Genomic DNA, 26,711 nt, shown 5'->3' on the forward strand with positions numbered 1-26,711 from the left:
TCTTTTTGCTTTAATGGAGTATTTCCAATTTTCAATACTTTTACTTCTACTCCACTTGTTCATCTCAGATCCAAATATTGTACTTTTACTCCACTACATTTATTTGAAAACTTTAGATTCAGTGCAACGATAGTTCATGTAGACACGGAAGGCAGAATATTCATGTACTTCATTCACACTCCCCGGACCCCCCCCCATTCGCTATCAGTATACAGTCGTACTCCTTTAAGTCAGTAGGCTACGTTCAAACTCTTGTCATTCTCATTCGCTTCAAGTTAATTACTCACGCCCTCATACCCACAGTGCAACTCGGGCGGTTCATTTAAGCAGCCTCTGTTCTCTGTTCAGTCTACGTGCTTCGCTGTTTAAGCGGTGTGTACAGCTGCTTGTTTTCAAATTCCCTCCACCTCCCCGGCCTCCTCCCCGTGGCATCTAGTTATTATTGTTATAGGTTGATTCTGTGTTTGTACTGTGGTTCGATGATTCTGTGTATTGTACTGTGTTCTATGGATTGTACTATGATTGTGGTTGTTTAATTATGCATTGAAGGTTCAATGTTATGTTAAACTGTATTTTATGCTTTTATGCTTTCTGTCTCTCCTCTGTCTCTCCCTCTCTCTTCTTTCCCCCGACACGGTCGAGGCAGAAGGCCGCCCCACCCTAGGGTCTGCCTGACGTTTCTCCCAGTTAAGAGGGAGTTTGCCACTGTCGCAAATTGCTTGCTCAGGGTGGGATTGTCGGGTCTCTTCTCTACATGTAAAGTGTCTCGTGACAACTTGTTGTGATTTGACACTTTGATTAAATTGTATTGAATTGAATGCTCTGCTCTGCTCTGGGGGATTCGTGATTGAAGATCTGTGTCATGTTTGCACAGGAATCTGTAATATCACATGAGCAGAGTCACACCGCCAAACTTAATGCAATATCATTGCATATATGGGTAATGGTTAATATGGTAATGGTTAATAAATGGTAAATGGTTCATTAACTGTCTGGCTATTTCTGAGCTGAAGTGTCTAAATGAATTATTAGTTACTTTGTAGATTTTCATTATTATTGCAAAACATACATTAACCACTTCAGCCCTATACACATTTCGGCCAATTGAAAATAGCCGATCATCGAAGCTCACAATGAGTCGCCATGCGATGCATTGTGAGCTTGTAGATCTGCTATTTTCAAAAGATTTAACTTGTAAATTCTGAATAATGAGTACTTTCTACTTTTGGTACTTGTACATTTTGATACCAATGCTTTTGTACTTTTACTGAAGTCAATTTTGAATTCCGGACTTTGACTTGTAACGGATTATTGCAGTACTGACTTTTACTTAAGTAAAAATGTGAGTACTTTTTCCACTGAGCTCATACAAATGAAAGTTGATATTTCATCCACACAAAGAGGAATTATTTTCACTGGGGTTGGTGGGTGTTTGTAGACGACTAGATTTTGTTGAGCTTTTGGCGTTATTGGCAAAAAAAACACAACATTATGCACAATTTCACATATGACAGCGAGCGCATGGCTGCAGTTTCAGAATAGCACAATCTGTGCTGGATGATTGTTTATTGCTTAATAGTATTCAGGTGTGGTTGAAAATGTAGTTTTAACATGAATATTGCATTGTAAGACGGGCTCTTGAGCAACACAAGGTAATAATTGTGCGGATTCGAGACGCCTTAGAGCTGGGGTCTTCAACAGGGGGTCCGGGGCCCATAGGCGGTCCTCAGTGATACTACAGGGGGCTGCCAAATCTTTGTGTGATATGATTCTCTTCTCTTCTTTTACACTAACCACTTGAACCCTCGCATTACTTTTCTGAGGAGAACCTTAGCTCACAACGCCTCGCACTGCCAGGCATTGTGAGCTTTGTAGATCTGCAAAAAGAGGTATAGAGGTGTAGAGGGAAAAAAGAGCAGACCAAGTAATAAAAAAAAAGTTTAATCTGAAACTAAATGTTATACGATATAGAGGGGGTCCCTGCTTCATCGCTCTCTCAGCTAGGGGCATGGCCTGAAAAACATTGAAGACCCCTGCCTTAGAGCTCTGGTTTTCATCATCATGTTCGTGGGCCATGACCACCAGGGGTCAAAATGGACCCTTTAGGGATCTGCAACTACAAGAGGTTACAAATGGAAACAGGGGGCAAATGTAACTCAATAATTCTAATCAGAAAAAGGCTAGAGGGATGAGACTGCTTCTGCACATGCTCAGTAGGGTCCTTTCTCTGCCATGGAAGATTTGAGGCATATAAGTAACTTTTTGAATGTATAGTATTTTCCCTCTGCTGTCTGAAGTTTAGATGACAAAGATGACAAGCAAATTTAAACTTAGATGAATTGTATCTCCATGTTATTGCTCACAAATCAACCATATTGAAAAAGCTAAATTGAAAAATAAAAGAATTCGAATAAAAATTATAATAATTATATATATGAAACATTCTTAAGTAACAATATGAAATTATAGAAAAATAAAAACTTATATAAAAGAAAATATTTAAAAAAACTTTTTTTTAATTTATTTTTAGTTCATTCATTATTAATAATAATCACATGGTTCAAATGATTGCTATTTAACCATGTGATTGTGTGGTGCTAGTAGGCTACACTCTCGAAATAGTTACCAGACCTGTAAGGTTCCATCTTGGACCCCTGGTGGACCGCGGGCCGGAAGTTGAGAAACAGCTTGGCCGAGGCTGCGTTGAAAACACGCTGCAAGTGAAAGTGACCGCTGGCTGGGTATAAAGTGAGCTGGCAGGCAGCGCGCACGTTGTGCAATCCTAGAGTCAGCCTGCTTGTTCTGACAGCAGCAGCAGTGACAGAACAGAAGAGGCTGTGTAAGTAAGAGGAGTTGTAGCTTACACACACAGACAGACAGCAGACTGGCAACATGCATGACCGAGGACACATGCATGTTTGGAATTATGCATCTGAAGAGGATTTTATTACATTTTTAAACAGCCTATGGTTATGATTACATTATTAGAATCAAAGTCCATGGAGTGCATTCTTCACAAGGTAAGGCTATACAGGATTGACCTTTGGTTTTCTTTTGCTGCTGTTATTGGGGAATGCGATCGATTTTAATATTATATCTATTTTTTGTTGTGGTAAGCCTACAAACAATGTATGTTTGTTTCTGAAATGTTTCTGAATTTGACAACCTTTTTTTTTTAAAATATGTTTGGGACTTTTGGGGTTTCTTCTCCCTTAGCATTTTAGAATATAACATTACTTTGTGCATTTCTGAGAGAAACTCAGACAATCTTTTATCACTCATAAATTATATAAGACAAATCCCAAGGCAATTAGGAGTCCCAGTATGCTCCATAAAAGTGCGTTTTTTGCAGTATGTGAGTCAGAGGCATTCCCTTTATGAGCTGTATCGTGGACCTGCCAACATTCCTTTCGTTCCCGTCAATGCCAATACTTTAGGTTTAGGCTACTACATTAATAAAGTACAAAATATGGAATTGGCTCTGCTCCAACAAATAGGCTATAGATATTGTAGAATGAAATGCCTTATTGCATGGTGCTGTGCTGCATCATTGAGATCTATTGCACAGTTGAAGTTTGGTCAATAAAAAAGCAGAAGTGACAGTCCATTGCATGATTGCTCTAACTGAAGGATAACTTAGGCTACTTACATTGGGCCAGTGTGGTTCTCAAAGTGGAGTCCGCGGACCCCCAGGGGTCCTTGAGGAGGTTCCAGGGGGTCCCCAGCCAAATGAGTTACTATGGCATCAAAATAAGACTTTACTCTTACAGTATCAGTGATTTGAAAAATAGCCGATCTGCTATTTTCCCCCAAATCTTGAAAAAATCTGAAGAATGTGGAATATTTTTTGAAACATTTTAACAACACAAATCCTGTATGGGGGTCCCTGGCAAAAAAAAAAAAATCTGATGGGGGTCTATTAAAAAATTAAAATGGGGGTCCTTCACATTAGGAAGTTTGAGAACCTGTGCAGTAGGCTATAGCTTATGGAGTTGATAATGGAATACCTTTGCACTAGTAAGGAGCAGGTTTCAGTGTCAACAGGAGCTGTCAGGACTTGTTATGACTTCCTTGCATGAAGGGAAAACTACGAGGCTCCTTGTATGTATTAACCTCAAGGGTGCTGAGTGACACTGTCACAGCTGTGATATAACAATGATATAGCTTCACCACTTAAACACTATACTTATTGACCACAGTCCCCCAGGGCTCTATACTTGGCTCCCTCCTGTTTTCGCTCCACACTAAACAGTGGTGGACAGGTAACAAAGTACATTTACTTGAGTACTGTACTTGAGCAAATCTTTTGAGAATTGCTCGAGTAGCCTATTTTTGTTTCTTCTTTTTTTTTGTGAAACTCGATGACTTTCACTCCACTACATTTCAAAGACAAATATTGTACTTTTAACTCCACCACATTACAAGGAAGGCTGCCAACTTGTGCCAAGTAACAAGTAACTAATGAATTATGGGTAACCACTACATTTGGAGAGAATACTCTTGCTCAGCCAGGACCTGTACATGAAATGGGAAGAAGAAAAAGAGGTATCTGGCCAGGGCTTTGGACACCAAAAGTTCACGTTAATGTTTAAATTTAATATAAATACTGTCCTTTTTGTTGATTCGATTGCATTCCTATGCTGAAGTTTTTATAGGTGTATCTATAGGCTTCGTGTGGTATAGTGGTTCTGCAAGCAAGTCAGTGCATTCATTATTTAGTTACAGAGAGTTACACGTTTGTTTATGTATTGCGAAAACAATATAACAATGTTGAGAGTGCTACACTTGTACTTCTAGCTACTTGTACTTTTGAATACTTAAGTGATTTTAAAAGCAATTACTCTCTAGTACTTTAACTCGAGTACAATTTTGACTGAGCAACTTTCACTTGTAGTTGAATTTAAGGATCTAACCAGGAGTATCCTCTGACTCAAGTACTGGGGTTCAGTACTTTGTCCACTACTGACGCTAAACAGGCATAACTTTGGCAAAAATAGCCGACAAATGGGAGTACTTCTTCCACCACTCCCCGAAAATAGCACATCTACAAGCTCATAGATCGGCTATTCTCTGCGAGCGACACCGTCGTCCAACATCATGTAAATTAGGCTTTAGGAATTAGGATGAACATAAGCTTTCACCAGAGAAGATGAAACCATATTGATATTTTTTGGATTTGCTGAGAGGAATGGGGGAAATCAATGCCTCTGCTTTTGATATCTGGTCATTCCTTTTCATGGCCCGTGTGGATCTTTTTTTCTTATCCCTGCTTCTGGTCAGACTGAATTAAGTACATGCATTTCTTTTTGGGAGAATGTAGACTGTCTGATGCTTTTGATATTTATATTTTGATAATATCACAATTTAACAATTTAATTAAAACGTTTTGTTAACCACATTAACCCTGGCACCCATATGTTGCTTAAAATGTATTTGAAGAATTCAAAAGTAGAGCAAATAGTCGATCTTCAAACTCGTCGATCTATTTGTCGTACAAAAATAGGGCTCGTGGTTAAGAGCCATACATACTTCATGGCAGGGTGATATACAGCCAGGGCTCGTGGTTCATTAAATGTCCCCCCCATCAAACCCTGTTATTACTGTGAGTTCCAATAGCTGTATGCAACATTCAACCTTTGGTGTTTTTCCAGCACCCCCTCACCCCGAGGACTCCCATGATGCTCAGCGGAAAGCAGCAGCAGCAGCAGCAGCAGCAGTGGTGATGCTGGCCATGCAGCACTACAACACCTCAGGCTCCATCGCCCCCACGCCCATCATGAACCAAACCAGCGGCGGGGAGGAGGCCGAGATAGAGGCCATTGCGCGGACGCACAACGTCACCGGCCGCAAGCCCGGCGGCAACCCCACCGCAGCGGGCCTCTCCATGACCCTGGGCATCCTGTCCAACGTGGTGGCCCTCATCATCCTGGCCAAGGCCTACAACCGCTTCCGCCGGCGTTCCAAGGCCACCTTCCTGCTCTTCGCCAGCTCCCTGGTGGCCACCGACTTCGCCGGACACATCATCCCCGGAGCCCTGGTTCTGCGGCTGTACTCGACGAGGAGTGAGCCCGCGGCGGCGGCGGCGGGCGGCGACCCCGCTTTCGGCTCTCCGGACGAGCCCGACACCTTGTGCCTCTTCCTGGGAGGCAGCATGGTGTTCTTCGGCCTGTGCCCGCTCTTCCTGGGCTGCGCCATGGCGGCGGAGCGCTGTCTGGGCGTCACCAGGCCCCTGCTCCATGCCCAGCTGGTGACCACGGCGCGGACTAAGATGGCCCTCGCCCTCATCTGGCTGCTGGCGCTGTGTGTGGCCCTTCTGCCGTTTTTCAGCCTGGGGGCCTATACGTACCAGTACCCCTGGACCTGGTGCTTCATCAGGGTGCTGGGTGACACCATTAAGGGGACGGACCTGGCGTTTGTGCTGGTGTTCTCTGGACTGGGCCTGACCTCGGTGGCCGTGGCCCTGGTGTGTAACACCATCAGTGGGATCACACTGGTGAGAGCCAGGCTGCGTAAGAAGAGCAGCTCCCACCGGCGCTCGGCCAAATCTCACGACATAGAGATGGTGGCCCAGCTAGTGGGGATCATGGTCACTTCCTGCATCTGCTGGAGCCCCCTGCTGGTGAGTTACGGGCATGGGAATATGCCTAAAGGCCTAATTATTCTCATATAATACTGTACTTTAACCACTCGAAACCCAACGCCTCAATATTCTGTGGGGAACATTCGCCCGAAATCTGCTATTTCAACAAATAGCAAGACAGACAAGAGCAGACCAAGTACAGAGCAGCCAACTCAGGTCCATTTCACTATAGAGGGTGTAAGTGGTTAAGGCTGATTTATACTTAGTTGTGCACATTGAAAATAGGCGATCTACAAGCTCACAATGCGCTGAAGAAGCACAGTGTGTTGTAAGCTTGTAGATTGACTATTTTTGGTGAGTGACAAAATGTGCAAGCTAATATAAATCATGCATTAGAAGGTGAAAGAGAAGAAAATATGAATATTTCCTAATCTAAATGCACAGTTTTAGAATATTTTGCTTTCTGTGTGGAAATCTTAGTATTTTCACAAATTTAAATTGAAAGGCACAAAATCAATACTTCACTGAATAACTCTAAATTGTAATCGCTTTGCCACCCCCTATAAAACATGCACTTTATATCTGCTTGCCATTTCACACATCATTATGTATGCAAAGAGTGGATACTGTTCCATTAAATGTGTGGTTCTTTCTGTCAGATGGAATGAATTAGACTCAATCACTCGGAGAGAAGTCCCCCGGGCCATTAGCACAGCATTACCACATTAGCATATATGAGCTTCTGCTACTGAAGTTCAGTGGAGAAATTTCACCATGACAGACACAGCTTTTAGTACTAGTATGTTTTCAAGAAGAAAAATACATAACTTTTATGGCACACTGGAGACTTAAATATAGTTTCTGAACACACAGGCCATAGGCTAAATACTGTATGTCATGTTTATCTGCCAAAAATGTACACTCAAAACAACAACGACTGGAATAAGAAGGGACAGAGGTCACTGCTTTGTGTCACTGCAAGCTGTTGACAACATTTATTATTTTGTCTGAACAGGATAGGTTCTTTTCATGCCACTGTAACTCTCCCTTTACAGTCTAGAACCATTTTAAAATGCTATATGGGCATTTAAAAAAAAGAAAGGCTGCAATCTAGAATCACACATGCCCCCATTTTTTCATGGACCGCTAGCCCACAGCGGTTCTAGTATTCTTTACTGAGGTCACGTTTAGGAATACGTTTAGGATTAGGCATAGTACTGAGGTTACGTTTAGGAATAAGGTTAGGTTTAGGCATAGTTTTACTGAGGTTAAGTTTAGGAATAAGATTAGGTTTAGGCATAGTACTGAGGTTACGTTTAGGAATAAGGTTAGGTTTAGGCATAGTTTTACTGAGGTTAAGTTTAGGAATAAGGTTTGGTTTAGTTTTACTGAGGTTACGTTTAGGAATAAGGTTAGGTTTAGGCATAGTTTTACTGAGGTTACATTTAGGTATAAGGTTAGGTTTAGGCATAGTTTTAGTGAGGTTACGTTTAGGAATAAGGTTAGGTTTAGGTATAGTTCACTGAGGTTACGTTTAGGAATAAGGTTAGGTTTAGGCATAGTTTTACTGAGGTTAAGTTTAGGAATAAGATTAGGTTTAGGCATAGTTTTACTGAGGTTAAGTTTAGGAATAAGATTAGGTTTAGGCACAGTTTTACTGAGGTTACGTTTAGGAATAAGGTTAGGTTTAGGCATAGTTTTACTGAGGTTACGTTTAGGAATAAGGTTAGGTTTAGGCATAGTTTTACTGAGGTTACATTTAGGTATAAGGTTAGGTTTAGGCATAGTTTTAGTGAGGTTACGTTTAGGAATAAGGTTAGGTTTAGGTATAGTTTTACTGAGGGTAAGTTTAGGAATAAGGTTAGGTTTAGCAATAGTTTTAGTGAGGTTACGTTTAGGAATAAGGTTAGGTTTAGGTATAGTTTACTGAGGTTACGTTTAGGAATAAGGTTAGGTTTAGGCATAGTTTTACTGAGGTTACATTTAGGTATAAGGTTAGGTTTGGGCATAGTTTTACTGAGGTTACGTTTAGGAATAAGGTTAGGTTTGGGCATAGTTTTACTGAGGTTACGTTTAGGAATAAGGTTAGGTTTAGGCATAGTTTTACTGAGGTTACGTTTAGGAATAAGGTTAGGTTTAGGCATAGTTTTACTGAGGTTACGTTTAGGAATAAGGTTAGGTTTAGGCATAGTTTTACTGAGGTTACGTTTAGGAATAAGGTTAGGTTTAGGCATAGTTTTACTGAGGGTAAGTTTAGGAATAAGGTTAGGTTTAGGTATAGTTTACTGAGGTTACGTTTAGGAATAAGGTTAGGTTTAGGCATAGTTTTACTGAGGTTACGTTTAGGAATAAGGTTAGGTTTAGGTTTAGTTTACTGAGGTTACGTTTAGGCATAGTTTTACTGAGGTTACGTTTAGGTGGTGACCGTTCTTGTATTCATCAAAATGCTATTTTAGCCAATCTGTATGGTATATTATGTGAATACATTATAACTAGTGCATGAGCAGTGGTTGGAGGTGGTCTCCCTGCTCTGCTTTTGAGACATTAAGGTCTGGTAGGACACCTACTGGTTGACAAGTAGTACTGACCTCAAGTGCAATGTCTCTCCTGGCCAGTGGTGGAAAGTAACTAAGTACATTTACTCAAGTACTGTACTATTGTACAATTTTGAGGTACTTTTACTTTACTTGGGTATTTAGTTTTTTTCTGTGCTTTATACTTCTACTCACACTACACACTAGAAGCAAATATTGTACTTTTTACTCAACTACAATTATTTGAAAACTTTAGATACGAGTTACTTTGTAAATTTAGATTATTATTAGAATCAGTTATCAGAAATCAAATCAAATCAAGAAAGTAATTGACACATTTTGGAAAACTTTAGTACTTCTACTTTGGTACAGCAAGTATATTTTGATGGCAATACTTTTGTACTTTACTAAATTTTGAGCTTGTAGATCAGCTATTTTTGCCCAATCTTTTCCTATTATGATGCCCAGAAAATGGATGCTAGGGTTAGTGTGGTTAAAGACTAACCTATGTTTTGTCTTGTTTACTGGTGAAACTTTTTTTTTACAGTATGCCTCATATAGTTTTAAAGTGAAATTCATAGCTAATGGTTTTATTGTATGCTTAGGTGTTAATATGCATTATGACATTGATGATTCTTAAATTATCTATATTTTAAAATGATCTCAATGTGTTGTTGTAAGTTGTGCTTTTTTATACTGCTGATACCCTGAACAGGGCTCCCTCGTAAAAGAGATCTTGTATCTCAGTGAGATTTCCCCTGGCCTGTATAAATAAAGGTAAATAATACATATATTGTGCGATGAGCATGTCTGACAGTACTCTTGTCTTCTCCGTTCTGGGTTAGATCTTCGGTCTGATGTCGGTGACGAGGTCCTACAGCGGCTCGTTGGGCGCGGACAGAGACACGTACCGGACGTTGATGGTGATGGGCGTGAGGCTGGCGTCCTGGAACCAGATCCTGGACCCGTGGGTGTACATCCTGCTGCGGCGCGCCGTCCTGCGGAGGATCTACCGGATCACCAAGCGGCGCGCCAGCTTCAAGGGGAGCGCGTTCCGCTCCCTGCGCTCCTTCCGATGGGACATCAGCTCCTTCCAGAGCTCCGAGAAGAGCGCCGGGAATCACATCTGAGGGTATTCAGTGAGGAAAGGAGAAGCCTTCAGGAGCAGGCACACATACAGCGCTTCAAAATTGTCCAACCGAAGCCCGCCGTTTTTCCGGCTTCGGCTGGGCTGGCCAGACCGAAATAAGACATCTCCCACAGAGGTTTCGAATGATGTCGTCTTGTAGATATCGCCTACAAATTCCGGCCGTTCGGGTAGAGCATTTAGCGGCCTTTACACTGCAGTCTCAGTCCTGCACTGTAAAATCTGTTGTCCAAGTGTTCATTTAATGGATAAACTTACACTTAGGTGCCGCGTCCACTAAGATGTTTTTTTTTCTTCTTCCAGAGCGCAGTGCATGTTTTTAATTGTTTATAATGGGAGAGCCACGTTTTTGGAAACTCCAGCAGCTTGGCGTGGTGTTGGGCATTTACCTTACGCTCGCTGGCGCACTCGCTGCGCTTTCCTCTGCCTGTGCAAGAGCTAAAACATTTTCGACTCTGGCGCCTGAAAGTGCTCCCAGGCAAACACCATGGCGTTTTCAGCTGGGAAATGAAGCCTCAGTGGACACGCCACCTTAGGATTTTACTGTGTGCACCCTAGAGGCAACAAAGTTAAAGGTGCTTTAGACAATACTCAGCCAAGTACTGCAGATGTTGTACCCCATTCCACATCTGTGGCATAAGGTTCCTTATTTCCCTGAGTTGTGCTTATAAGGTAGCACTCCTATTGCACCACTGTAACGCGTCAGCTGCCTCCAAGCACCTGTCAAGGGAAAAAAGTACCTTCCTCAACGGAAACAGAAACAACATGGATGAGGACGGCTGTCAGCTTACAGACAAAAACAATGATTTTGGACCTGACGAAGCTATTACAATTTCACAATTTAAATAATGTATTTGGGGAAAAGCGATAATCTTATTTCACACCTTTTTAAAAGCTCTGTGGATATATGATTTTCTTTTTATGATTCACCTATATGAAAATTTTATTCATGTCACCTTTAAGTTAGAGTGTCAGTCCTACACCTGACAGATCAACCTTATCGTTGCTGTCGGGCAGAGAAAACTCATATCTCCATATTTCAACGTTTTAGGGTTTTCTTTGTAAATAAATGCCCTACTTCATCATACAAGAGTGTCGCACAAAAGTAGTGAAAATAACTGATCTGCAAGCTCACAACGCAATTGTCTATTTTCACTATTTAATTGCATTTCTTTAAATAATAAAAAAGAAATGGATTTGGACATACAGTACAAGGTTTCCACATACAGTACAAGGTTTCCACGCGACATTAACTTCAGATCCTCGAGGGGCATTCATTGATAATCTGGCAGATCTACTTTGTGTTGCGTGAAACATTTTTACCCAATACAATGGAAAGAATACTCCATCTCTAATTCATGTCAAGGAACACGTTGGGGCTGTGTTCACAGAAAGTATTTTTTTTTTTGTGCCAATAAGATCATACTACGCTATAGTATGATTAAATACTGCGTTAATTTACGAGAAAAAAAAACATTAAAAGTTAGAATATGGAGAGGTTTCTGTCCGTCATAAAACACTTTGTGTTGACACAGCTCCTTTATACTATATGTACTTCTGGGTGCAATATGACTCGGGTGGATACCCAACACATTTGTTTTATGTCTGTGTGTGGCAGTATAGTCTGCTATAAGGGCAGATTTTCAGAAAACAAGAAATAATGTACAGCAGTGATTCTCAACCTTTTTTAATTCATTCCCATATATTCCCATATAGTGGTCCCCGTACCCGACGTTGAGAAACAGTGATGTACACACACAGTACTGTATGACTGTCTCCCTGAATAAACAAGGACTGAATGTATTATCCACGAGTCTTAAAAGAAACATCTCAACGTTAACATGTACAAAGCCTACTTTTTATTTTTATTACGTATTGTCTGTACGTGTGCCAGTGGATTTGCTCTCTGACACATGATAAAAGTCAGTGTAAATAACTGTGGCACCGAATCAAAGTGAAGGCAATGCTTTTACTTCAAGCTTCAAGATGTGAAGGCCGTACAGTAGAGCCAATGAGGCCTTTTTTCATGGCAGCCCTATTGACATGATTAGTCATAGTTGTGGATTATGACACAATAGCAACTCCCCCCCCACACACACACATGCACTGACTGGTACACTGACTTGCAGCCAACAACATAATAACTACATTTACCTGTACGTCAGAAATCAGACTCAGAATCAGAATCAACTTTGTTGTCACGTCATTCATACTTTTCAGGAAAAGTAGTGAGGAAGAGAAAACATAGGTAATTCAAAGTGAATGTTTAGGCTTAATTTTTCAATGTAGGACTGTGTTATTGATGGATTTAAGTAGTTAATTATTATCATTAGTAACACCATTACACAGCTATTTATGTCAATATGGCTGACATGGAAAAGGTCTGTTGTCAAATGTAGTGCTGTTGGCAATTCTGTGAATTTGTGTTTGTAGAATGTAGTACACTGTGAGTGTTTTAATTATTCCCCTGTTCTCTGGGGTCTGCAATGAAAATATCATCGCTGTCGGGGCGAAACCTTGTATCCCATATTTCAACTTTTAATGTTTTTTTTTCCGTAAATGAATGTCCTACTTTGTCATACAAGATTGTGCAAAAGTAGCTAAATTAGCAGCAATGTGGCATTGGATCCATATGGGATCACAGGTTATTTTTTCAATTTCCTGAAAAGTTACGGTTTTGGACATACAAGGTTACCACCTGACAGTGACAATATATACAGTATGTTGCAAAAGCTAGTGAATGTAATATTGCCCAATAAAGGGAATGTGATGTTGTCCAGTAAAGGATGTCTTACTTTTAAAGGTCATAATATTTTGTCCACGTCATTCTTGGATGTAGGATTCTGTGTGCTCAATGTAAACTTCACCAAACATAGGACATCTTTGATAGGTAATCCTATTCACATTTCCATAACAGAAATGGCCTCAGTAGAAATGAAAATGCCCTTAAATAACCCTTTAAGACCGGGAACGCATCTGTGTCATTTTAAGATTTCTTTGGCTATATAAAAATAGTAGCTCGCCGCGCTACGAGCTACAATTTTTTTACCGGCCTTAAAGGGTTAAATCCACAATTGAAGTAGATGAATTCCTCAGTTTTTTGTTTGTTTGCATTTCTACACTTTCCCAGCTGCAGTTAGTTAAAAGGGGGAGAAAAGCTTAAATGGAAAAGAGTCGTAATTATTTCTGGGCATTAAATGGTCAGTGCTACATAGTACCATATATTTATAAGTCCCTTAATTTCTACATTTTAATAAACCAAAGTCTAATTGAGACTTGTTGATTTATGGGAATGCTGTGTGGCTGTCAAATGTAATGCTGTTGGTTATGATGTGAATTTGTATTTGTGCTGTGTGCACTGTGAGTGTATTTATTATTCCCCTGTTCTTTGGGGACTCAAATGAAAGTATGTGTTGCAAAAGCTATTGCCCAATAAAGGGAATGTGATGTTGTCCAGTGAAGCATGTCTTACCTTTTCACAACATTTGCACAACTCATTCATGGATTTACTTGTTAGGAAAATATAGGATTTCGCCTTAGGGCTGTGATTCTCAAGCTTTTAATGTCAAAGGACCCCCAGTTTTATATAGATAAGGCGTCCCTGGAACTGACGTTAAGAAAATGCTGTCTTAGGCCATCTTTGATTTTTAAAATAAACTCTGGAAGACACAGGGAGTCAGTGCAGTTTATAATAATAATAATAGTTTTAGTTTAGCATCTAGTCTTGTTTTATATCGCTTCATAAGCACCATTTACCCAAATTATGGAACACATATAAATATACGTTACCTAGAGAGGCCGTTTAGCCGTTGTTTTATTTCTTCCTGGTTTCCTGGTTTTCTTATCTCTTTAATGTAAAGCACTTTGAGCATGTTTTGCATGAAAGGTGCTGCACAAACTAGTAGTCAAATTGTTACCTAACCAGAGTCAGAATGAATACATGACTGTCAGCTTAGAAACCTCTGTTCATGTAGTCAAATTACATGCAGGTCAAATGGTCCTGTCTTAACTACAGCTATTATAAATACTATCTAGCAGAGTCATACAGAAGAATATAATCAGTAATAAATGCATTCAATTACAACATGATAGACAGCAAATAACAACATGGGTACAGTATAAGGAACCTGTTACAACTCAACTAATTGATGGTTAATTAGGTCCAGGTGCTATTCAGCCAGCTCTTTATGGAGGACTTGAAGTTAACAACAGAGCTAACGGACTAGCTTGCAGCTGAGCTAACCAATTCCATATAACTGCAGCTGCGTATACAAATTAGTCCTTTTCCCATAAAGCTTCCCTCTGGTTGGTGGACATCTGTGTACATCGCTAACCTTAGAAAAACAACTGGCCAGATATGTGGGTACCACCTTGTTTACAATCCTGTGGACCATGCATATTTTAATATGTGATCTACTCTCTCCTCCACTCTGAGAGTCTCTGAGCCACTTGAGACTAATAATATGAGCAAGGAGAGGATGTGTTCTGAGGTGGAGTATAAGGATCAATCTAACTTTCTTTGCAAGGTCTGAGGCTTCTTTTTGAGGATTTTTTGAAGCTAGTGTACCAGTATGTGAGAAGAATGAAGACAAAAACTCTGTTGTGCATTGTCAGTGAGGTCAGTCAGCATCTTGCTGATGACATGCAGTTACCAACATGCAGTTTACATAGCCAGACAGCAGAGAGAAAGTGAGGGGAGACAGACAGACAACAAAATTGTCCAGACATATATAAAGTTTGTTACCACAGTGAGTGGATACAAATTTAATAAGGGACAACCTATCATAAGAAAATTGCAGAAGGAGCGAGTGCATTCTCCGGCAGCGGCAACAGCCGCGGAACGTCCGCGGAACTTCCGGTGGAGGAGCGGCAGCTCCCGGCAGTGACTGCCGGCGGTGGAGCGTCAGCTGCCGGCGGAGCAGCGGAACTGCCGCGGAAACTGCCGGTGGAGGAGCGGCAGTCGCGGAACTGCCGGTGGAGGAGCGGCAGTCAACTTCTTTTTCCGCCGATAAAGTATAGTTTTGGACCATGACGGAGCCGCGCCGAATCAGCAGACCTTGAGGCCAAGGAGTCGCGCCCGAGCGCCTCCAGGCGCGAGTGCCCGCGACGACCGGCCGATGGTCTGCTATTCGACTAAGTGGACTTACACAGCCTGGGCAATCCTAAGGACAGCTATGTAAATATTTCCACTTGTCTTTTCTATTTTATAGTCATCATAGTCATCCCTTCCTTATTCATTTTGAGGAATTTCAACTGAGTCAACTGAGTCAAAACACAATTTACTTCACCTGATTTAAGGTGCAATAGATAGGCCAGCATTTTTCTCATGACATAAAGCACAATTCAATGAAGAAAACATAGTTATAACATCCACTCACAACTGTCTACAAACATTTCTTCTTTCAATTTCTATTCTGCAAGCGCAGCCAAAAAGATGGCTTCCTCCCTAGTGCTACTCTGACACAGACTCACTCAACACCCTCATCCTCCTCGACCTCAGTGCTGCTTTTGATACCATATTCCACACTCATCTCACGGCCCAAATCCACCCTCTGAATCACAGACACTGCCCTCTCCTGGTTCAAATCATACCTCTCTGACAGACATCAATTCATCTCTATAAACAACTGCAACTCATTAACATCTCCTGTCACCCATCGTGTCCCCCAAAGGCTCAGAGCTTGGCCCTCTTCTTTTCATTACTGTACACGTTCCCCCTCGGATAGATACTTTGCTGACATGGCCTGCGGTTTTACTGTTAAGCTGGCTACCTACCAAACTGTCATCATTGCCTTCTTAACTTTACTATTATAAATATTATTTAATTATTACTTAAGGCACAGCATAGGTGTAAGTATTATTTAGCAAGAGATAGTACTTGTATGGCCTAAGAAAGTATCAGAAATGTGCAGAAAGTAGTTTTGAATGCATTTTTATCGAAAGGCGCCCCCAATAATAGTGAACAGCACTATTGGGCATGTTACTGTACTTATTAGTTATAGTTACTAGGTACTGCTCTCTGAGTTACTAACTGAGTTACTGTATCCATTATTTACTAAAGTAACTTTTGCAATTGTTTTGCAATATAACATTGGCCTGTTATAGCGCCACCAGCAGGTCTAATTTAGCACATTTAACACATTTTTGGAACAAAATGCCTTAAATCATGAATGCAGTGTCCGATTGCTGTGAAAGGCCAAAGAAGAAATGGCACCCTTTTCACATTGGCCTACTATAGCGCCACCGAGAGGCCACTACCTGACCTGGCGGAGACCTGTGCTCGGAGGAGCACTTTATCTAGTTCTCAATAATACTGTTCCGTGGACTCATCCAGGCGAGACATGAAATCATAGAGTGCCTTAAGACACATGTTACAAACAGGTGACTGGCACTATGCCATCTAGGAACCTTAAGTAGAAGCCTCAAGGCATCATTGTAGGCCACTACAAGCCTCTGCTACCTTTCTTGTATGTGCACCACAAGTAAGCTGTATACATGGGAGTGCAAAATGCTTTGAATATAGTGCACACTTGACAGGACCTGAACACATACTGAACCTGCAAAACAGCATTTTATAGCCTGGGCATAAAGTTCATCGATGCAAACCACTCTGTTTTTCTTGTTTGCTTTGTTTTAATCCATATTTCCTTTTCTTATCTCTTTAAAGGATCTACACCATGAATTAAAAAAAAAGATTTGATATTTAATATCATATGGTGTATGTCCCTCAAACCTTTTTCAAAAGGTTTGAGCCTAAATCATCACTCAGATATACTCATCCCAAGTCAATTGTCTCTGGCTTATACAGCACTTTCAGCTGCAATACCAAAACGTCCTTTTGGGCAGGGGGGGGCTACTGAGCAATTCTGTCTGGCCATCATCAATGCAATGGCAATGCAAGTGATGTCACTTGCCTTGCCATTCTGAAATGGCCTGTTCAGACACGCCCATTCTGAAAATCTCTGAAATGAGAATGAATGACTATATTTTTGGGGGTTCAAGAGACACTGGGGAGCCCAAAAAATACCCCCCCCCCCCCACCAAAAAAAATGAAATTCATGGTGTGGCTCCTTTAATGAAAAGCACTTTGAAGCTGCCTGTTTTGTATGGAAGGTGCAGTAGGCAAATTGTTACCAGAATAAATGGAACATTGTACGCTTAGAAACCTCCTACAGTCAAATTATTATGTGGAATCAGACAGCTAATGCATAATCAAATGGTCCTGACTTAACAACAGCTATTATAATTCTGTGCACTGCATTCACATAGAGCCAGAATCTGAGAACTATGAGGCCAACAGCTCTTCTGGGCATCGTGACTTTAACAGGTAAGTGCTGTTAATAGTCTGCTATATTGGTATAGACCCATTTATGGATCACAGAATGATTTGTATGGGTCAATATCAATTTTTTTCCCACGTTTCTTAAATAATTTCAAAATATTCTAAAAACTATTTGAAACAAAACATTTCTATCTAAAAAGGAAAACATTTTCAAAATAATTTCAGAAAATGTAAAAAGAAACCATGCTCAACCAAACTTCACCTCAGTGAAGTCAATGCACATTTCTAGACTTGTAGACAATAACGTCTGTATTCTACTGTATTCTGTTCTATAGGGCTGTGTACCCTCTCCTTATGTCACACTCGTCAGTACCACGTTGTATAGGACCAAATGAACTGGACTGATGCTCAGCAGTACTGCAGGGACAAGTTCACAGACCTGGCTACAATAGGCAGCCTGGAGGACGTCAAGACACTAAATGATACGGTGGACTTACACAGCCTGGGCAATCCTAAGGACAGATATGTAAATATTTCCATTTAATTTCTTCCTGATTCATTTTGAGGAATTTCAACAGAGTCATAATGTATGCATTTTATGGTCAAGAGAGTCGAGAGAGGGAAGGCAGATTGGGGATGACACATCAGGAAAACAAATATTAACAAATTAACTATATTAACCTGAGGTCTGACTGTCTGAATGTGTCTATCTCATTGCACTAATGACTTTTGATCACCAAAAAGACTGTGTGCATGATGTTCACAAACATACTCTCTTCAAATGTGTTTTTTTTTTTTTCCGGGGGGGAGGAACTTGAATTGGTAACACGGTTAAAGTTCCTTGGAACCCGAAAAGTCACATCAAGAAGGTCTCCAACACTGTCAACTTTAACTTGCAAAATTTCAAACAAATTAGGCATTTTCTAACAGTTGGAGCTGCCAGGACGTACTTGCACTGTATATATTCTCTCACATCGAACACTGTTTCACAAATAGGTCTTGGTCTGCACAGGTGTGACGACGCTCAAGCCCCTAGAACAGCTATATAAAAGAGCCATAAAGTTATTTGATAGAAAAACACAGGTAGGCCTACCATCACTGCAGCATCCTAAAAATATATTGTTATTTTTTTACCTTTGATAACTGGAAGCTCTTTAAACAGGCATATGTGTGTGTATAAAACTTGACATGGTTTATGCCACGCCTCCTATGGAGGAATTTATAAAACAGAAGCCCGACACTGGCATTAGTACAAGGGTCGTCACCAGAGGGGCTTGTGAGGTGCAGTCTAGACTCACAGCCTCTGCGCAAAATTCCTTTTCAGTTCAAGGAAGCGCAACTTACAACAATCTACCCACTAAAGTAGGCGAGTGTCCATCCTTTACATCCTTTAAGGTCCAACTCAAAGGATGGATCATGGACAATCAAACATGTGAAAATGTTTAAATAGGCTTAAATGTCTGTTTTTTTCCTCTGGTATTTTAGGTCAAATCAAGGCTTTTTTTTTTTTTTTTTTTCTCCTCTGTTGTACCCTTTTAGTAATGTTTGTGTGTGCTCTTTTTGTAATGTTCCTTGTTTTCTGTATGGGGAGTGGGGACTACGGATGGAAATTTGCATTCTTGCTAAATCCGGCGTATTTACATTGCATTGTATGTGTGGTGTTCATTAATATGTGCTCTCCCTCCCAAATAAACGTATAAATAAGTAATAATAGTGAACAGCAGTGTTGGGCATGTTACTTAGTGATAAGTTATAGTTACTAGGTACTGCTCTCTGATAACTGAGTTACTGTATTATAACAACTAAAGTAACCTTTTAATATTTTTGTCTTCAATTTTCACGTACACATTTCAGTGTTGATGTGGCACAGTGAAGGGAAAGACAACTCAACTTATTCAACTCTCAAATACCATAACAACTACTTTTATAAGATCCTTTAATGATCTTTAGTATTATTTCTTTTAAGGCAACCTGGATAGGCTTGCATGATGACATCAACAGCTGGAGATGGTCACTGGCAGATCATCAACAGGAACAAAAGTTCAGGAAATGGGCTACTGATGAACCAAACAACTCTGGCAATGGAGAGTGTTGTACAAGCATGCATTCTGGTGTTGATTCTGGTGATAGTGGTAAATGGAACGATGACGACTGTGCAGAACGTTTCTGTGCAATCTGCTTCGACCATACAGGTGAGATGTGTATATTGTGTATCCCATGGTCTGGCCATTCTGTACGGAAACTGACTTTAGTATATTTTCAGAGCCGATAGAGAAATATATCTTCATTAACAAGAGTCTGACATGGGACGAGGCTCAGACACACTGCAGGGAGAGATACACAGACCTGGCCAGTGTGAGGAACCAGTCTGAGAATGAGAAGGTACAGAAGATGATCCCCTCCTCCCGGGAGTGCTGGATAGGCCTGTACAGAGACTCCTGGAAGTGGTCTGATGGGAGCAGCAACACATTCAGGGACTGGAATACAGGGGAACCAAATGACAATAAGGAGAACTGTGTCTCCTTGGTGTTTGGCTCAGGGTCCAAATGGGAAGACTGGAATTGTAACGTGACACGCGCCTTTATCTGCCACAGCAATGGTAAGAGATGACCCATGGTTGCATTGGTTAAATTCAAAGTGCTGCGTTTACAGTACCGGTAGTTGTTCCTAAAACCTGGAAGTGAGTTCACAGTGGGTTCCCATGCCATTTTCTTTTTACCAACGGCTCTTAGGGTTTTCGGTTTGCTGATTTATTAGTATAACTTTTTTAATATTAATGTTATATTATCATTAAGTTCTTAGTCTTGTGCCAATTATTTAGGGGCCCACTTGCAATACCCTCGCAATAACCATCGTACTCAGAGGGTACTCAACTTTCTTGATCCCATAGACTGGAGTGACAAGTGCTCTGCAAATGGTTAATTCATTGACAGGGCAAACAGGATCCTAACCCTTTACTCTATACTATCACATAGCCTGGAGGTACCATAGACTTGAATATGAAAAAACAAGCAAAGGAATAAAGTTAAATATTTCAAATATGTTCAAAGTGTTGACAAGAAGCATACTAAGTAGTATAATAATAGTATAATAATGAGTGAAGTGAGTGGACTTGCTGGCTAGAGAGCCCACAAATGAATAAAACCTGACACCTATTAATGTTTGCTTTCAAAGTCCCAGAAGTCTCCGTGAAACAAGTGGTGAGAATAAAAGTGACCAGAAGAAACTCCTCCCTGGATCTGAACAACCCTGCAGTGAAGGAGGCCATTTTGGAGCAGGTACAAGTAAATAATGCCTATCTATTGAAACTGTATCATTAATTAATTAATTAATTGTGTGTGTGTGTGTGTGTGTGTGTGTGTGTGTGTGTGTGTGTGTGTGTGTGTGTGTGTGTGTGTGTGTGTGTGTGTGTGTGCGTGCGTGCTTGCGTGCGTGCGTGCGTGCTTGCGTGCGTGCGTGCGTGCTTGCGTGTGTCGATCGGACCGTCAGGGTTCCTTGAGTGGCTTACAGGTCTGTAACTCTGAGAGTCTACAAAATGGAACCAAATGGACCCATTTTGTACACTCAGAGAGATTATGGTGGACCTCGAAATTGTAACGTTTCAGAACCAAGAGATGAGCAGACACTGCTCAGATCAGGAGAATAATTGTGGTTTGTATCTGTCAGTTCAAACAGAGCCTGAAGGACGAGGGGGGAACAGCAGACATCAAACTGAAGTGGGTGGAGCAGTCTGATGGGAAGGTCTTCCACAAAGAAGACAAGGAGAAGAGAAAGAAGAAAAGAGAGAGGAAGCCTGTTCTCACAAAGATGGAGCTTTAAGGGGGGAGGGGGGTCTAATGGTTAGTGCAGTGATTCCCAACCTGTGGGCTGGGGTCCACTGGTGGGCCTCGAGGGTATTGCAAGTGGGCACAACACTAAGATTTTTTATGCTAATATAACATTTATTAACCTTGGGATTTTTTTTTTATTGTGATATCGATAGATAGGAACTTAAAGCATACTATGTTGATTCCACTCATCCAAGTAGGAACACAATCGATTGACTGATCATCAATAAACATGCTCTGAAAATGCACGTGGCCCACCCATCTGACCACTTAACAGTGTTAAGTGGTCAGATGGGTGGGTCGCGAACGCTTTCGATGATGTTCAAGTGCACGGGCCCTCGTCCAGAAAAGGTCAGGATGGGAACCACTGGGAGAGTGAGTCTGTCCAGGAACAGAAAGGTTCTAATCCCTGTTTGTTTATAGCTTCATGTTCTGTCCAACAGTGACCCCTACAGGAAGATGCACATCTATGAATGAATTCACATTCATTCTGGATACCAGCATCAGCTGAATCTCTTAAAATATACTTCTGACTTTGATTCTGATTATAGTTTTTGCTATTACCTCTTCATACCTTTTACTTTCCATTGGTAGGCAATTTCATTCTCATTGTGATTGTGACCTTGCACACGGTATGCTTCAAGAAGGTCAATATCGTCAATGCAATCGGGATTTTACTCTATACTATCACATAACCATAGAATTGAATATGAAAAAAACAAGCAAGAAAATGTTATATGTTATCATTCGTTATCCTTTAAGAATTGTTAAAGGAAAAACTTTTTTATTATTGAATTGCGGTTGAATATTGACAATAATCCCATTAGAGTCTGTGTGATTAAGCTTTCTTTGTTTATTTTCTTGTGTGTGTTTATTTCCTTGTACTCTGTATGTGGTTCCTCTAGTCAGTGGTTCTCAAAGATTTACATGTCAAGGAACACATACGTATGTATTTGGCCACGGACCCTTATCTAAAAATATTCTTTTGCCAGGGACAAGATTTGAACAAGATTTGTGTTGTATTTCCATTGTTTTAAACTTTTTTTCACGATATAAAAAAAAAGCTGATCTACAAGCTCCCAATGTGTTACAATTCGACACGCTGTGAGCTTGTAGATCGGCTATTTTCAAATAACCAATGTATATTGGGTTAAAGTGGTTAAACTGATTTAACTAATCTCGCTGAGGACCTTCTAGAGCCCCTGGGGGTCCCCAGACCCCACTTTGAGAACCACTGCTCTAAGTGACTTGTCATGTCCCGGTAGTGTTATGAAATGTAATCACAGTTTAACTAAAAATGCATTGCATTTATGCATGATTTAATAAAGGATCTTTTGCTTGTAAATCAGAGTGCCTCGCATCTCTTCCAGATTAACAACCATCACCATGGACTTCTGATGTGTTTACATTATTCTAAAAATACTTTCCCTATCATTGAACAGCACGTCATCGTCAGTCTTGGCTGTCATAATTTGTAAGTGTAATGAAATGTAGTTTTGGAGCTTTTAAAGCTGCCCAGCTTTCACACAGTGTGTCTATGGCTTAGCCGGGTGCTCCAATGAACACATTTGGTTGTGTTTGCATTTTGGGAAGCTGGTCAGGGAAGATGAACTCTGTCACTCCCACCGGTTGGTCAGGGCGCCTGTTTGGCAGGGAGCAGAACTGGGATGGATAACATGCTCCTCCACATGTGTTACACCCTCCCAGTGTGTGAAGAAACAGCAGGTGACTCTGGGGAGCGTCTAAACTAGTCTTTCTCAACCGTTTTTGTGCCAGTCCGATATATATCCAATATCCAGGTACCTTACCACCCCCACACCCAATCAAAATGTAAGCTTTATTTGTATTGTGTATAGTGTTGCTTATACAATTCAGAAAACATCGCATATCTGTGACATACACTGTGGCAGGGCTGACAGCAGAGACATACAAAAAATATAATCAGTAGGCCTAATAGATACAATCATACAATTACAACATGCTAGACAAGTTTAAAAAAAAGCAAAGAACATCATGGCTACAATAAAGGAACCTGTTACAACTCAATTAATTGATGGTTAATTAGGTCCAGCTGCTATTCAGCCAGCTCTTTATGGAGGACTTGAAGTTAACAACAGAGCTGATGGACTTAAGGCTTGCAGCTAACCCATTCCACATAACTGCTGCAGTGCAGAGTATAAAAATGAGTCCTCCCCATAACGCTCCCCCCTGGTGGAATAACTCTGTACATCACTAACCTTAGAAAAGCAACTGGTAACTGAAACGCTCGCCCCAAAACACACTTGCCCTCATTTTTTCCGCGGGATAATCGCCCCCTGCGACAGAACAATCACCCTGCTTGGCATGGACGCTCGCCCCCAGCGAGGCGGACCACTTGGGCTTGGTGAGAGCAGACTACAGACCCTAATATTAATTTAGGAAGTAGTTAGGCAAAAAAAAAAGTTACAGCACCGCGTGATGCACTGCTGAGCGAGCCGTCGCATCGTAAATCATCGATTTACAATGAACGCAGTCTCGGTACCCCTGAGACGTCAAACATGGCTGAGTATTTTCTGGTGGCCAGAAATACCTGGTGGGTTCCACCGGGTCCGACCGTTCCGAGGTCGTGGATTTGACCCGGGGCGATTGTGTTTTAGGGCGAGTGTTCTTGTATTCCTAGATATTGGGTCTGTCAGTAGACAGCGGAGAGAAAGTGAGGGGAAACAGACAGACATGCCATGTAAAAAGTTTAAAACAATGTTTTTGTCACAGCAGCAGATACAGATTAAAAGTATGGGCCTAATGTAAAGGGACAAAACCTACCAGAAGAACATAGGCTTTTATTGCATTTTAATTAGCAGTATGTGTGCCCTATCAAGTCCACTTCGTTTTCCAAATGAAGGGGAAGTGGCAGGTCTTTTGTTTGCTTGTTATATATGGCTGTCATTAATTTGTTCCTGTCAAACCAATATCAGTATTATGTATCTTCCAAAGTTGTAAAAACCTTCTACTCAAAGTTTATTTAGGGCTGTTCTACATCACAGACTCCCACTTTTACAGTATATTCTTCCTTCATTCGCCCTTTCCTTCATATGTCCTCTACTGCAGGTTTGCTTGCATAACCCCAAAAGAAAATGGGAGATTCAGTTTTCTTCAATCATGCTCCTAACTTATGGAACATCTTACGCTCCTAACTTATGGAACATCTTACTTAAAGAGATTAGAGAGGCAGGGCAGACTCTGTTGAAATCTTTATAAGGGCTAACACAAATATATGTTTTAACCTGGTCTTTCTGTTGCACCATTTCTCACTATTTTGAAGATATTTTCATGTTATCTTCCATTTAATTCAATTCAACTCAAACTTTATTCCAGACACTCCATAGTACATACATAAATTAGACAAAACACATAAAATAAATAAACAGATAAAAATCACACCCTGTGTGAAGTGGGCGGTGTATTCCTAGCTAATCACAATACTGAACGGAGTCAACCAATCATGTACAAAAGATAAATACCTTTATTGAAACACTCTTTATGATGGACGAAACCATAACTCGAAAAAAACAAAGTTTTGGTTTTTTTCGAGTTATGGTTGCTTATATAGGGCTATGCACATGTGTCATGTGACACTGGCCAATCACAGTCCTGAATAGACTGTGATTGGCCAATCACAGCGCAGGATAATTCTACAAATTTCCTGGGCCCAGATCTCAGCGCAGGAAAATGTACATTTTTCCAAATCTCACTTATAGGGGCGGTTTCACCGCCCAAAAAACATAAAATCATAAATAGAGGCTGACTCTCCAGTGCTTACGCAACCTGGATGAGTACCGGAGACAGCTCTTGCCAGGATTTGCTAGGTCGAAAGGCATGGCCGAGACTATGGCGAGACTATGTTTGCTTCGTTTTAATCCATATTTCCTTTTCTTATCTCTTTAATGTAAAGCACTTTGAAGCTGCATGTTTTGTATGGAACCAGTTATTCTGGTTACCAGAATAAATGGCAGACTGTACGCTTAGAAACCTCCTAGTCAAATGATTACGTGGAATCAGACAGCTAATGCATAATCAAATGGTCCTGACTTAACAACAGCTATATAATTCTGTGCACTGTGTCTGCATTCACATAGAGCCAGAATCTGAGAACTATGGGGCCAACAGCTCTGCTGGCCTTTGTGACTATAACAGGTAAGTGCTGTTAATAGTCTGCTATATGGGTATGGACCAATTTATGGATCACAGAATGATTGTTTATGGTAAATACCACGTTTCCTGAATTATTTTAAAAGTATTTTAAAATATTCTAAAAACTATTTGATCCAAAACAAAACATGTTTTCCAACTTTCTAAAAAGGATAAATTTTTCAAAAGAATTTCAGAAAATGTAAAAAGAAACCATGCTCAACTAAACTTTACCTCAATTAAGTCAATGCACATTTCTAGACTTGTAGACAATAACGTAAATATTCTATTGTATTCTGTTCTATAGGGCTGTGTACCCTCTCCTTATGTCACACTCGTAAGTACCACATTGTATATGACCAAATGAACTGGACTGATGCTCAGCAGTACTGCAGGGACAAGTTCACAGACCTAGCTACTATAGGCAGCTTGGAGGATGTCAAGACACTAAATGATACAGTGGACTTACACAGCCTGGGCCAGGTAAATATTTCCACTTGTCTCTTACCTTTTCTGAATCATGGCAATTTTTCCCTGATTATTTTGAGAAATTTCAACTGAGTCATAATGTATCTATTTTATTGTCAAGAGAGGGAACGTAGATCAGGGAAGACACATAATGTCTTGAAGTTGTCTTTTTCTCCAGTTTATTCTGTACCGGTGGTTCTCAAACGGTTTCATGTCAAGGACGTCCTAATTAACATGTATGTGGCCGCGGAACCCCATTTGACAAATTATACTCTTTGTACCCATTACAAGATGTGTGTAAAATGTTAAAATGTTTCAAAACTTCTTTCAAGATTGTTAGAAAATATCAGATCTACAAGCTCACAACGCGTTACATTATGACGCGTTGTGAGCTTTTAGATTGGGTATTTTCAAATAACCGATTATGGGGTTAAAGTGGTTCAACTGATCTTTTGCTGATGACGACCCCCTAGAACTTCCTCAATTACCCCTGAGGTCCAGACCCGATATTGAGAACCACTGGTCTATAGGCCTACTGTCTGAATGTGTCTCATTGCACTAATGTCCGGTATGTCCATGTATTTTGTTGGTATAGTGCCTGACTCCTGCACCAAGCAAAACCCTTTGCATGTGGAGTTGTCACTGAACCCCATACCAAAGACAATGTACACTTTTTGATTACTGCACCAGAGGCATGATATCAAAA

At 40.7% G+C, this 26,711-nt stretch overlaps 1 protein-coding gene across 2 annotated transcripts in view; it reads left to right on the forward strand.

The window, feature by feature from the left end:
* Positions 1-2,808: 2,808 nt before the first annotated feature.
* The window catches only part of LOC308097936 (prostaglandin E2 receptor EP1 subtype-like), a 211,333-nt gene continuing 187,430 nt past the window's right edge, over positions 2,809-26,711 (forward strand). Inside the window, exons 1-3 of one of the 2 annotated variants that reach the window (XR_013934246.1) lie at positions 2,809-3,020; positions 5,652-6,619; positions 9,960-11,476. Coding sequence is in view for 1 of the 2 variants with exons in the window: in XM_080446085.1 (XP_080302211.1) it covers positions 5,723-6,619; positions 9,960-10,244 (1,182 nt within the window). In the remaining variant the exon portion in view is untranslated. Of the gene's footprint in view, positions 3,021-5,651; positions 6,620-9,959; positions 13,723-26,711 lie in introns of those variants that run through there. The other variant, XM_080446085.1, reaches the window with a different exon arrangement.

This window comes from Gymnoscopelus braueri, assembly GCF_963280865.1.
Source record: "Gymnoscopelus braueri genome assembly, chromosome: 13".
In the NCBI taxonomy this organism is placed as follows: domain Eukaryota; kingdom Metazoa; phylum Chordata; class Actinopteri; order Myctophiformes; family Myctophidae; genus Gymnoscopelus; species Gymnoscopelus braueri.